This window comes from Ceratosolen solmsi, unplaced genomic scaffold (genome assembly GCF_000503995.2).
Source record: "Ceratosolen solmsi marchali unplaced genomic scaffold, CerSol_1.0 scaffold10, whole genome shotgun sequence".
Classification (NCBI taxonomy): Eukaryota; Metazoa; Arthropoda; class Insecta; order Hymenoptera; family Agaonidae; genus Ceratosolen; species Ceratosolen solmsi.
In genome coordinates, this window is record NW_011948412.1 from 24,854,483 (window position 1) to 24,868,990 (window position 14,508).

Genomic DNA, 14,508 nt, shown 5'->3' on the forward strand with positions numbered 1-14,508 from the left:
AAAATTTTGATATATAAGTACAAAATACAGCATTCATATCTATACATTTTTATTCAGAGGCAATATTAACATATAACTTTTTGACTATTGTGAAACATTGTGTAAAATATATACTGAGTAAAGATATTCTAAATAAAAACAATATTAAATTAACGTTTTAAATCAATAAGCAAATAAATCAATATATAAATATATGTGTGTGAGTATATTTGTGTGTATGTATATGTATTACTAAATACATCGGAATTAAATTTTCTAATTAATCAACTACATTTTTAAATATTTACTTTTGAAAACATGTTCACAATAAACAAATATAACAAACATTCTTATAACAAACAATTTTCTTTAATAACTTTAAGTACAATATATTATTAATAGTAAATAATTAAATATATCGTATATATATTATTAAATTCTTTGGTTTTGAAATTGTTGTTAATATGACAATTGAATTAAGTTTCTCAGGCATCTGAATACTCTGAAAGTACCGACAGTTCCTTTTCAATATATATGAATAGATAAACATCATATTTTATATCATATTTTATAAAATGAAACAGTTTACATATAAAATAGAAATTCATTGTTAACAGTTGTGAATTTTTGGTTTAATTAACCAAGGATAGAAAGTATTTTTTCTTTAAAAATTATTTTGTCTGTCCATGAAAGATATTAATAAATAAAATGATTGGATTATTAGATTAATTATTATGAATTTTTGGATTGTTTATAAAGATTGGTGTAAACATTTCATTTGCTTAAATAAGGATTTTTATAATAATGGTAGTACTAATAGATAGCAAGATTAAACTTTACGTTATTGTAAGCATAATTAAAATAGAAAGATTGTTTTATCGGTGAGCTTTTTATAAATATAGTATTATATATCAAAATGTTTCATAAATAATTAGAAAATGTAAATAATACAAATTATTAAGTTATTTAATTATTAATTTAAATATATTTTTATTATTGAAATACTGCATTTATAATATTAGTAAGTACTAATAATTATTATAAATTTCAATTTTCAGTAGGAAATTATAGTGTAAATTATAGTTTAAATTATAATTTCTTTGAGCAGTATTTAATTTATATTTGCCAATGCATGTATAATTTAAATATCGTCATTACCAATTTTATACGAAGATAAGGGATAATATCTACATAATGTTTGGTAACAGCGTACATATTATTATTATTTTTTGTTCATTTAAAGAAATATAGAAAACTAGCTTGAACATAATATTTGAACAAAAATTATTCGAATTTCATTAATAAATTTACAAGATTGATCGATGGAATTAAACGTTCGTAGGTGTTTACAAATTACAAAAATATTCCTAGGCATACATGTTTGTATTACACTGATTCTGATTTTAAATTACATAAGATGTATTTTATTTTATGAAAAATAATATATAAAAGTCCTAAAATAATTATATTAACAATATTTAGATTAATGATCTATATAAATTATTTAAATTTATTTTAATACGATTATATATTTTATTTTATCAGATCTTGCAGATGTATTTAAAAGTATGGAAAACTATGATTTTAAATACAATTAGAATTTATCTAATATATTAAAAGTACTAAGAAATTAAGGTAGTAGTATTTCTCATTATATTTCATAAATTCAACTTGTAGTTGCTTTATGATAGTGTTGTAATCACTCAATGCGGTCCAAATTTCAACTAATTTATCGAGATATAACTATTTTAAATTGGTTTGAAATGAAATTAGGTCATTATCATTAAAAATATTTTTGCAAATTGAAACGTGACTATTTCTTCCTCTGAGACAAGTAATTTTTAGTCATTTGAACCTAATAGTTAACGCATCATTAATTATAGGTCAATGAAATCAGAACAAAAAGAAAATTTCCTGTCGTATTCAATACTTAATTTCTTCTTGGTAGTATCCTTCGCCACTAAAAAGTGGCTCAGCAATTCTGTAGTAAACTAAAATATTTACATAGGGGATCCCTTACCTGGCTATTCCATATTTCTTTAATGATCAAACTTATATGATGAAACTCGAACAGTACTGTGAATGTATCTGCCAATACAGTATCAGTGCTGATGGGGTCGATGACTTATTACTAAGAGCACGACGCTGTTGAGTTCACAGCTTGGCACCAACGATTCATTGTTCACCTGAACGCTAACACCCAATTTATTAATAAAAAATTTTCATTTTATTTGATCTGATTATTATGATGAACTTTTTGAAAGAATTTAAAAATTATCTCTACATCCAACTTTATTTAAATAATTTACTTATAATTGAAATTATTTATTTTAAACTTATAGTATGCATAGGAGTTTGGTATATATATAATTTCGCAGGAAAAAAAAATATATTAATATTTATTGATATTTATAATAAGTTATGACGTAAATTGTATAAATTATAAATCAAAAAAAGTTTTGAAAAATTTAATGATTTATTTAAAATTCAAACTCACCTTTGAAATTTCGAAGAAATATCATATTACGATATAACAATGATTTTTAGTAAATTGGCACAAATCATAACAAAAAAGAATAGTTTTTGTAATAGTTGCGAAAGGAGAAATCATTACAAAATTAAACATACGGTTGGAAGTTAATTCGATCGTATTATACTAAAAATTCTAATAAATTTGTATCGAATCGAATTACTTTTAAAAACAGTCGATTATTAATTTATAATATATAAATAAACAATATGCTGTTAAAATTTTAATACTATTATTATTAGAATGAAAATTTGAATTAAATTAATTTTATAAAAATTCATTTATAAAATTTCTTATAAATGTAAATTATAAATATAAATTAATTTTCTTTTGTATATTTTATACATATCTTAAATGTATTTTGACAAAAATTTGAAACAGTAATTAAGTATTTATACATTTTATTTTGGACTAATCTTTTGTTATTAAGTCTGTGTTTATTTAATTATAAATACATTTTCCTTTGTTTTTAAATTGATAATACGTGGGCAATATATTCATTTAATTTGATTGAGGTAATAATATTTTTACGATTTTCGTAGGTTTATAGATACTGACGGAACATTAAGATTCGAATACATAAATAAATAAAATTATGTTAAAAAAATGAAAACTTATAAATAATAGCTTAAAAGAAAAAATGAATATTTTGTAAATTATTCAACACTTTATACGTCGATTTTGTTATCAGCTACGTGTTCACTACTTTCAGGATTTATTCTAAACATTATTTTTTGGTCGAGTACTGCAGATAGTTTTTTAACTTTTTTGTTTATAAACTCAGTTTCCATTTTATTTTGATTTGAGATTTCCCTATTATTTTCTGGCGAATTAAGTGATCCATTTTCCTGTAAATAGTAAATGTATATAACACATATTTAAATATTATAAAAACAATTATTTTACAAATATATAATTTATAAACATAAATATTTTAAAAACAAAATTATTTTGTTTTGTATTATCTCACTCAAAATTGAAATAGATATAAATATTTAATAATTCCTAGTATTATTTTTTTTATTGTTGGTTTGCATATCTTTTAATTTAAAATGCAAAATTTATCTACTTTGATTCATATCTTCAATATTCTCTTAATTGCAATAAAAAATTGAAACATCTATTGAAAAGTTATAATTCATTTAAAATATGAAATTAACACTTACCGCTTTATCATTTTTATTTTTTAAATTGGATTTTTTGAGAGTAGAAATGAGTTCATCCTGTAATCTTGAGCTAATCGATTTAGCGTTATCAACTAAATTTGAGGCTTCGATGTTTGTCTTGGAGTTCGATCTTAAAAGGTTCATTTGTGGAAGAAATGTTAATCTCATTGGTGTTTGCGGTTTACCTTCATAGGGAGTGATGATTAGAGCAACATTGTTCGTCTTTTTGAAATTATCCGGGTGTAATGACAGTGATCTATCGTTTAAATGACACTTTGTTTTTACATATATAAATTAAATTCTCAATTTATTGAACGAATTTGGAAAATATAGTTTTCATTTTTTTCCTTCACGTTTTACAATTTTTTTTATTAAAAATAATCAGATTCTCTTTAAGAAAAAATGTTTTATACATTATTTTATTCTTTATATTATATATATATATATATATAATTTTATTTAATTTTTTAAATTTGATTTGAAATCCCATTTGAAAAATGCAGGTCTATTAACTTTGAAATTAAAGTTTTTATTTTTAAGTTTTAAACTGAAGACCCCTAATTAATAAGTAGAATCACAGAATTTTACAAAAATTTTTCTCTTATAAATTTTTTTAGGAAAATATAGAAAATTTTTTTAATTGTTAGTTAATAATGTGTAATAATGATATAATTATGATATTAAAATATGATTTTTTTAGGAAATATGAGTACACCTGTTGTAAAGTTTAAGCGGATTGGTTGGTTCACTCAAGAATGGCTCATTTACTTTAATTAGAAGATCATTGTTCGTCGATGATGGTGGATACTTTGGTTTCTGGAAACTATTTTCAGACTCATTTATATTTGTTGTTGAACTATTTTGAAGACTGAAATTTGTTGCTGTTCCAATCGATGAATTCTGTATTCGCGCTAGTGTATTGAATTTTGGTGATTTCGACTTATTTAATATTGCAGATTTGTTTCCGAATAGTGCTTGAAATGGCTCTGGGGGAGTTATGGTTTTGTGAAGAGAGACACAATTTGATGATGAAAATAATCCATTTCTTGCTATTTTATTGATTACTCGTTTGTCTTTGTCCTTAAATAAAATTTACAATAATATAATAAACTCAATCATTTATATTTATATGAAATAATAAAATTTATTGAAATAAACTTTAATATTCTTTATATTAAAAAATATTCTCAGATTATTTTGTACAAATATGTTTAATATCATATAAATTTATATTGCGTAACTGTATTTTACACTGTATTTACATAGTTCTTGAACATTTCAAGTTCCATTTATTTCAACAATCGACTTCATATAAATATTCGTTTTCATTTATTAATTCATTTTGGAAATTTAATGTTTATTTATATTAATTTAATCCCTAATGTTTCAATATTTATACAATTTCAGTTTTAGTTATTGTACATTAATTACAGAAGTTAGATTTATATATATAAATATATGAAGTTTATGCATATTATTATTTCGTAATTAAAATTATCATATTATTCTGAATATACTATTTCACACTTTTGAAGTATTTTTTAATTTAGTAGTAATATTTTCATGAAATAAATACTTTTAATAAAAAAAGTTCTCTTTATTTATTTATTTAATAAATCCTAACTTAGATTTAACTTGGAATGCTAATTTTTCATGTAATTACAAAATATGATTTTAAGTAAATGTCAAAGCAGGCCACAATTATTAAAAATCGATTGAAAAATGAGACACTTGATAAATTAATAAGAAACCTGTATGTTGATACAATGTGAGATATACAGATACACGATATTTTTTCAATATGATTTAGAATTGTAATAAGATAATGTATAAGTAATTCAATATATGTTTATGGTGTATTGATTAAATAGTAAATAGTAATTAATGTCTATTTAAGATCTTAATGGAAAAGAAAAAATTTATTTGTGATTATGTTTATAGATATTTAAAAAATATATATTTATGTAATATTAATTTAATTATATTATATAAAATTTTAATTTTTCTACATTAGATACTATAATAATATAATATAATATACTATAATTCTCGATTATTCTACTACAAATTACTTTTATGTTATATTTATTCAGATTAACGAATAATTAATTATTAATGCTATAGAATATATATTTTTAATGGCGATATCAACTTACATCATAAGTTCCAATAGAAAAACGAATTAGTTTATTTTTTGTTTCTTCGTTACTTCGATTCATTTTATTTTTAGTCGTTGTTCAGCCTGCTTACATTTCTTAAATTTCAATTTACATTTTCTTGTAATAATTTTTTTTCTTTAAATCAGTTTAATTCAGATACTGTATTGCTAAAACACATGTTTTAAACACTGTTAATATTAATATTCACTTTTAATTTAAACGTTCTGCTAAAATATTTCATTTTTTTTTTGACATTATATATTCAATTACTTCATATTGAATTACAAAACGAGTAGCAATATATTAACGAAAATAAAAAATTTTGTACAAGGGATTTACATTTATATGTTTTTTAAATAATCTAAGTTATAATTATTTATTAGGTATAATTAATAATTATTCTTAAACTATTTTATTTTATCTTATTTTCTTCAAGTTTATTTTATTCAATTTTTGGTTTCAACAAAAATGAGATATAATTCACAATATTATTGTTATTCTTATTTTTTATTAATAAAAAATGATTTCAAAGTAAAATAAAAATCAGATCCATTGCAGTAAGTTAAGATTCCGCGAGACTTCAATGCTGTAACTCTTGAACAAACTGCAAGTCCTGCGTAAAAGAAGACTCGATGTTTGCACACAATAACCGAGAGTACGTATAAGCTGGGAAAATAAATAGAATACTCTTACGAAGATATGTTGTTACATAAGGCCTATTAAGTTTGCATCGGTACATCACTGTTTTACAAAGAGAAATGAGTAGTTGATCTTAGAAGAATATACTGTATTTTCAATTAATTGGAACTTCTTTTATAACATGGTGGAAAATTCATTTAGCGGAGTGAATCTTATATGGGTTCAATCTTATTCGGTTTCTGTAGTTTCTTATAAAGATCCTTTATGAAAATTCACAGCTGGATATATTTTTATTATCCATATATGGATTCTTATATTTTGACAATCAAGTTTAATATTTCTTTTATATTTTTATACATTTTGTTAATTTTGATATTTTTCTTTTAAAACAATATATAAATAGATTAATACATTTTGCTGATGACTATAAATTGAAAATTTTGTACAAAATACTAAGTACGAATACTTATTTCAACAATTAAATAGAATACAAAACGTTAATTTTTTTAGTCATAGTAATAAAATATTTTCACGAGATAAATTATGGTTTTCATACTCACCTCAAATAAAAAGATTATGCTACATTTATTAAGACTGAATGTACATGTATATTCATGAGTGTAATTATTATTTTATTACATTTCTGCATTGTTTTTCTGTTAGATAATTTTGATTTTAATTTACAGTAATGTCATAAAAGATTAATATTTAAATTCTTTATTGATATAAAATTATTGTTATTTGTTATATAATATGTATCAGTATTTTAATCATCTGAACATTGGAGAATATTCGATCAATTAAATATCATGTACCTGTATTCGACAATATTCTTTTTGTGATTTTAATATTCTATAAAGACAAATTAATGCAAATTATCAGTAATACATAAATTATGAATGGCAAGTGATAATAAAAAACAATCATGAAAGATAATTATTAGATTTGTCAATGAAGGGCATTAAAAATTTATTGCGATTATTCATTTGTACGAAATAGCAAATTATTGAGAAAAATTGTTAAACCAGAGAGTTTGGTATTTAATATTTAATGGAAGTGCAACTAATTTTTCTTAGAAATTAGATAAGGCATACAAAATATTCAAAGAAATATCGATAACGTCGATAGAATACAATTTGAGTTTTTTTAAACTACGAAAACATACAGGATATTAATAAAATATTTTTAAATATATGCGTATATTTATGATTGAAATTTAGTAGTGTTAATTACATCAAATTTTCTCATTAAATTTTCAAGTGTATTTTATTTTTCCGCTGTTTTTAAAAAGTACTTTTTATTTTTTATATTTAAAACATATTACATATAAAGTATTTGTATATAAAGCATTTCATATATGAAATATTTTATATGTATGAAGTATATGAATCGTAATAATTACAAATTTGGAAATTCATACAACTTACAATATCAATTTTACAATTTTCAAATGTAGCATTGCATTTATTCATATTCACTTCACTATATAAAATTTTATAAAAATGATATATGAATATACTTCACTGCTCTAAATTGAATATATTCTGCATTGAAATTACATGGAAAGAATTTTTACTTAAACAAAAAAAATTATTGATAATTCAATTATACTAGTCTAAATAAGTTTTATTATACCAATAATAAATTTTAGATCTACTATTTCTTGAGACCTACTTAATGAAACTAAGAAGACACGTGCACTACCTACCACTCGTCTATACATGTCCGCACGCAAAATAAATCTTGACGTGTTATATCACTGATAATCAAATGTAGATAAAACATGCGATTTCTTATCGATTAAAGATCGAGTGCACCATACGAGAAAAATGGAGCGCATACGAATGCTTTCCAAGAATAAAAATTACATATTAACCAAATAAAGTCGATGGTAGATAAATAAACAACAAATAATATAGCAAATTAATCAAATACGCGTGATTTATATGTACTGCTGGTTAATGATGCAGCAGCGCGTGACTATCGTCACTATTTTCATGTTATTGCATCAATGTCTTACAATTGGCTGTGAACATAAGAAGCACGACGAGGCGGCAGGTGTATATAATCGACATAGATAACACTGTCAGGGTATGATAATCGGGAGAAAACTTTTCCTTTTTTTCTGCTTGTTTAACCTTTCTGCAATGCAGGTGACCATATTATAAAAGATAATAGAAATGACAGCCTTGACTGGTAGATTATACCGTGCGCTATAGTAATTTAAATTGATATCATCTAGCGTTTGAAAGGGGTATAAACATTGTCACGAATATAGACTTTTAAGTTTTCATATGTTAATGAAAAACACAAATATATAAGAAAAAGTGCTGAATTTAAAAAAAATAATCATAATGTTCTATTCCTTTTGATAACAGTATATTATTGAAAAAAAGCAAACTACAACAATTTAATAATAAACCACAATTTCAAGATTTATGATATTAAATATAATATAATATATAAATAACAACAAACTAAATATTATATACTCTATTATTAATAATATTAAACAAATCGTTCGATAATACATATTCTTCATATATAATATGAAAGCAATTGAGTTAATGTTAAAATTTTTACTCTCATATATATAATTTTATTCTTAACGTTAAATTGGAAAAGTCCAAGAAATATTATTTTCTATTGCGGTGAAATTTCATATTAATGCATCATCCATAACACGTAACATATCGTTATCTACTTAATAATAATTGATTACTTTATTTGCAATAATATTTTTACACGTATTTACAGTAAATATATTAAATAAATGAAATTAGTATATTTCAAAAACATATTACAATTACATTTTTTAATGTAGAATTAAAAAAACTTTTATACTACTGCGTAATGAAATGAATTAATATGTTACAGTAATGAATTAAATAATTACAGTAATATGCAATGTCGCAAATTTTAATAATAAATTTTAATAATCATTATAATAATAATGTTAATAGAATTTTACATTATTATGCATATTATAGTCATAATTAAAAATATAAATTTATACTTACTTGATAACGTGAATTGACGTTGTAGAGCAATATGTAATCAATTTGTTTTTTATACAAAATTAATACGCTCAAAAATGAATAAAATTCTACAAGTCAACAACATAATTTTTATAGAAAAATAATATTCTTAAATTCTAGTTTAATATAAAGTATATTTCTTATACGTTTAATGATTCAATTGTACATTTATAAAATTTAATATAATTACAATGTAAAATTAACACTAGAATTAAATATTCTAAATCCATTACGCTAATTTATTTATTTATTATTCAATTAAAAATATATTATTTATTACAAGTATAAAATAAAAAATTATTAAATCATTTAATAAAGAATAATAAAAATTATTTTAAAACGTAGAGTTGAGTTGAGAATTTTTTAATTTTCACCTAAATGGTTATAACTTTAATAAAATAAAATTGAAATTGAAATTAGATTAATTTTAACGATACTAAATTTTGAAATTGATTCTACAATTTCAATACCTTGATATACTGTATTATAACATTTCTTGCTCTTATCAATTTCACAAAAGTTTAATGTAAGATATGTGTTTGTAGAAAGATTAATTTGTGTATATATGTTTATATGTATGTATGCACGTAACATTTTTATAGTAAAGTTCATAAATACATAAAAATCTGAATTGGAAAAATTTTGAAAATTTTTTTCATTGTAATGGATATTTATATTTAACACTGTTTAAGGTTGTATTAAATATCATTATTTAGTCTGCGTTTTAGTTACATTTTATATCGAGTTTCATGTATGAATTATTTACAAAGTATCTCTTTTAAAATTTAACGACTAATGTATATAATTCAACAATTTTATATAACTATTTAAAATATTTCTGCAGATATTGGTACATGATTGTAGTAGTATGAATATAAATTATGAAAAAAGTTCTGAAATATATTTTGTATTTTAATGTATCAACCATATATTTTAATTCACGATACTAACTTATTTTTAGCATTTTCATATTATTTAATATAAAAAAATATAGTTTTATTTTTTATAAATTGCTTATATTATTTTATCGAATAGTTTTAATTGTATTTTAGTCTCATACCATATGTAAAATTCTACTAAATATTTATAAAAATAGTTTAACCAGTAATTTGATAAAGATTTTAAACATGTAAATACTTTTTAGAATTAATTCGGTTATGATGCAATTTGTTTATTGCTTATTAGAAAATTAGATTTAGTAACTCTATATGAGCAGAATTTTAGAAATAATTCATTAATCAATGAATATAACATCTTAATTAGATTAACTACTACATAATTGATAAACCAATGCTATACGCTACCGATAAATTTTTATCGATTTATCATGCTCGTATAAAATGAATTTGATATTTTTGTGATAACGCTTAATAATTGGATAAAATAAATAGTTCTTGAAAAATGACTTATTTTTAAAATTAAACAGATAGATATCAAATTTAATTAATTAAGTTTTACAATATTTGTTTCAAAGTGAATAACATTTTAATTTCATGGAATTTAATTTTAAATTATTAGCAGTTATTACAATTTAAAGAAGAATTACAAACAAAACGCACAATTAATTAAAAAGCACTCAATGAATTATAACATTAATTTAGAGAAAATGATATTTTAAATTTAATGTGTTTATATATTTTTTTTAATAATATCAGTATCAAACGAATACATTTTTTGAATAACATAAATAATAATTGCTATTTATATTTCATTTTCATATTTGTACTATTTGCCGTTAATGAAAATATATATAATACAAATTTTTTGTAATATAATAAATATATATTTAGTAATTTATAAAAGTTATGCTGAAGCTCATTAGATATTGATATATTCTTGCAATATTTACAAATTACGAATAGAAAAAGGAGATAAAAAGTATATTCATAATTATTTGTGCTTGATGGTTTTATTTCTGTCTGCAACAATAGAATCAGAGTTGAATCCTGTGTACAGGGTTACAATAATGTTTGTGAATGTGCTTCAATAAATCCGTTATCTGCGATTACAAATTCTACATTTACATAACTTCTTAATGCATGAACAAACTGTGTCATTTTGTATCGGAAGCATATCCGATTTATCGGTTGATAATAATTCCTCATATATTTATAAAAGTCGGAGATACGTTAATAAATAATATAAAAACTCGCGTATGTATAAAGTATATATAATACATGGGATAAGTATGTAATATATAAAAAGAGCCTTTTAAAAATCTCGATACGCATCTGGCTTTTTCTCGTCAAATACTATACCAAAAAGATTATGTATATTAAAAAGAAAAATGTACAATATTCTGTATCAAACGTAAAAACTACATTCCTTCATTCGTTTTTCCATTCATGCGTCTCGTTTCAAACTATATTTTAAATTTTATTTAAAATTCCTTATTCCTTAAAAATCCTTACAATTTTAAGGAAGCACTTTAATTATTACCAAGTAATTGGAAAATGATTCTTGGTTATATAGAGGAAGAAGACCTTAAATATCGAACATAGGAAAAATTAATAATTGTTCACACTTTTTTCTTAATTAATTTATCACTTGACTGGACACTATTTTTGTGATTTCAAACATTTCATTCCATTACTGACTGAGTAAAATATATTCAATTAACTCGAGTTCTTTATGCACATTGTGATTAATTTGTTTTTCATTTTAAATTAATTTAATGAAATTAAAACGTATATTCTTAATGAAACGAAACTGTTATTGCAAATTATATTTGGAAGAATGGCGCTCAGTCGGTAACCTTTCGCATCATAGTCTTAAGTCATAACGAGGCATGTCGTATTAAGAAAATGAAGCCGTATAAATCTCTCATCATTTTCACAACGCACGATGAATTCAAATTCTATAAATGATAACTTTTTAATTTCTTCACCAATCATTATAGATTACTTATAGATATATTACAAGTCTATTATATTTATAGTTTACTTTTATAATAATATTTACGTCAATACTGTAACAATCGAGTCTGTTTGATAAAACTTTCATAATCATAAGGAACGTAAAGCATCTCATTGCTTTGCAATCTATAACTTATTTAATTATCTTAATAACGATTAAACTTTATAAAGCCATTTGCTCGTTCATGTGTCGTGTAAAAAGAATGCGAAATAAAGCGGCTCTCAAGCTGGACGAACAAAAGAATACTGAAGGGCCTCCATAAGAGTCGGGAGCAATTTATCAATTGCTAGCTTCAGGATTTACTCGAATTGTGACTTTATTGTTGAGGCTAGTGGCTAATTTATCGATGTTATTCTGCATGACAGCATCGACTTGGTCGTTATCTTGGTTCGCTTTCGCAGCTCCACCTGGTGCATTCGACATCTCATTTTCCTTTAAACAGAATTAATGTTTTAGAGCTGGTATTTATTATATTATACATGTTTCTTGTCGATTTTAACAGTGTACTCTATTTCGTTAGATTTGAATTCTGATCTTAATTATATTTTAAGTACATTATCATCGATTTATACGGCATATATTGGCATTTATACGTAAATCCAAGTCTACATGTATAGAATGGAAGAGATATACAATTAATTTTTTTTTCATTAAAAAATACGTATCGTGCAGAAGTTTATAGGCGCGTATTTTTTTTTTTTTTTTTTTTTTTTTTTTTTTTTTTTAGAATTTGAAAAGATATATGGGCTGTTTACAGATAAAAAATGAGTGGTGTTCGTAAGAGAAAATACTACTTACTCAAACTTACATTACTTCAAACCATACAAGTGTTTTAAAATTTTGTTTAACTTATCCAGTATAATTGTACAAGTCTACATTAATCAATGGTATTTTGCAATTTCTAAAAACATAAGATATATATGGAATGAATTTACGTACTATTGAATACCACTAGTTATTTCTTTAACTACCAAAGTTCGAAAATTTTTTAAATACTAAAACGTAGAATAGATATAAATCGTGCATATTATTTTAAAGACATTTAAATCTGTAGCCGTAAACCTGTATTTAATATTTTTCTGCATATAATTGAGATGAGCAAATATTAAAATCGAAAAAACGTTATAATTTTTCATTATATCGTATTTAGATATTTCATAACCGAAACCAATTTAATTACTTCTTTTTCATGTGGAATTTGAAATATTGAAAATACATATTTAGAATTGTAAACATCTTTCGTGCGGTTCTGTCTTTCAAAATGCAGTTAAAAATATATAGATTAACATTAGTATCTAAAATTAGAATATAGAATTAATCAATTGTACACTGCTATCAAAGTTTTTTACCATTTATTGTCAATAGGATTTTTACATAATCAATATAATTTATTGATCTTTAAAACTAATAAACGATGTATAAATATAGTATCGTATTCTTAAATTAGAGATAAAAATTAATGTATTTGAAAAAAGGTTTCCAAATCTATTCTTAAAAATGTTTCGTTTTTTAATTTATTATTTGATGTTTATTTATCTATCATGTATATATATATATATATATATATTTAAAATTATTCACATTTTTAGATATATGAAAATATGAATTATTTTATAATATTCGTAGTAACACTTATAGAAATTTACTTTTTTTACCTCACTTATACACTAATCGAACTTACTCAAAGTTATAATTAATTTTTATAATACAGAAGTCTTTTAAACGCTATATGAGGAATTTTATTTCATATAATTTAATCCTATTATTCTATTATAATTGGATAATTGAAAAATTTCCGATTTTCTTAATATAGGAGTAAAAAAGAATCTTATATCAATCGGTGCACAACTAAATAGATAATTTTTTTAATTTCCAAATTGTGTCATCATAGTTTTCATATTCATTCGGAGCTTTGAATTTATTTAGCAGTTGAAAGCTACTTTCTTTGTAGGACTGTTTCCATAGGAAATGTAGTTAAGCGCTCTAAAGTACAAAATGAACATTCATAGATATTCAACAAATGTGAATAAGTATTACATGATAAAATGCACGAATTATATTCTACTCATTGAGTCTCTTGT

The 14,508-nt window shown here is 22.4% G+C and overlaps 1 protein-coding gene across 1 annotated transcript in view; it reads right to left on the minus strand.

The window, feature by feature from the left end:
- Positions 1-12,287: 12,287 nt before the first annotated feature.
- Positions 12,288-14,508, minus strand: part of LOC105363132 (uncharacterized) — a 74,156-nt gene continuing 71,935 nt past the window's right edge. The window contains exon 14 of the mRNA XM_011500740.1: positions 12,288-12,859. Within this exon, the coding sequence (XP_011499042.1) occupies positions 12,707-12,859 (153 nt within the window). The 3' untranslated portion in view covers positions 12,288-12,706. The remainder of the gene's footprint in view (positions 12,860-14,508) is intronic.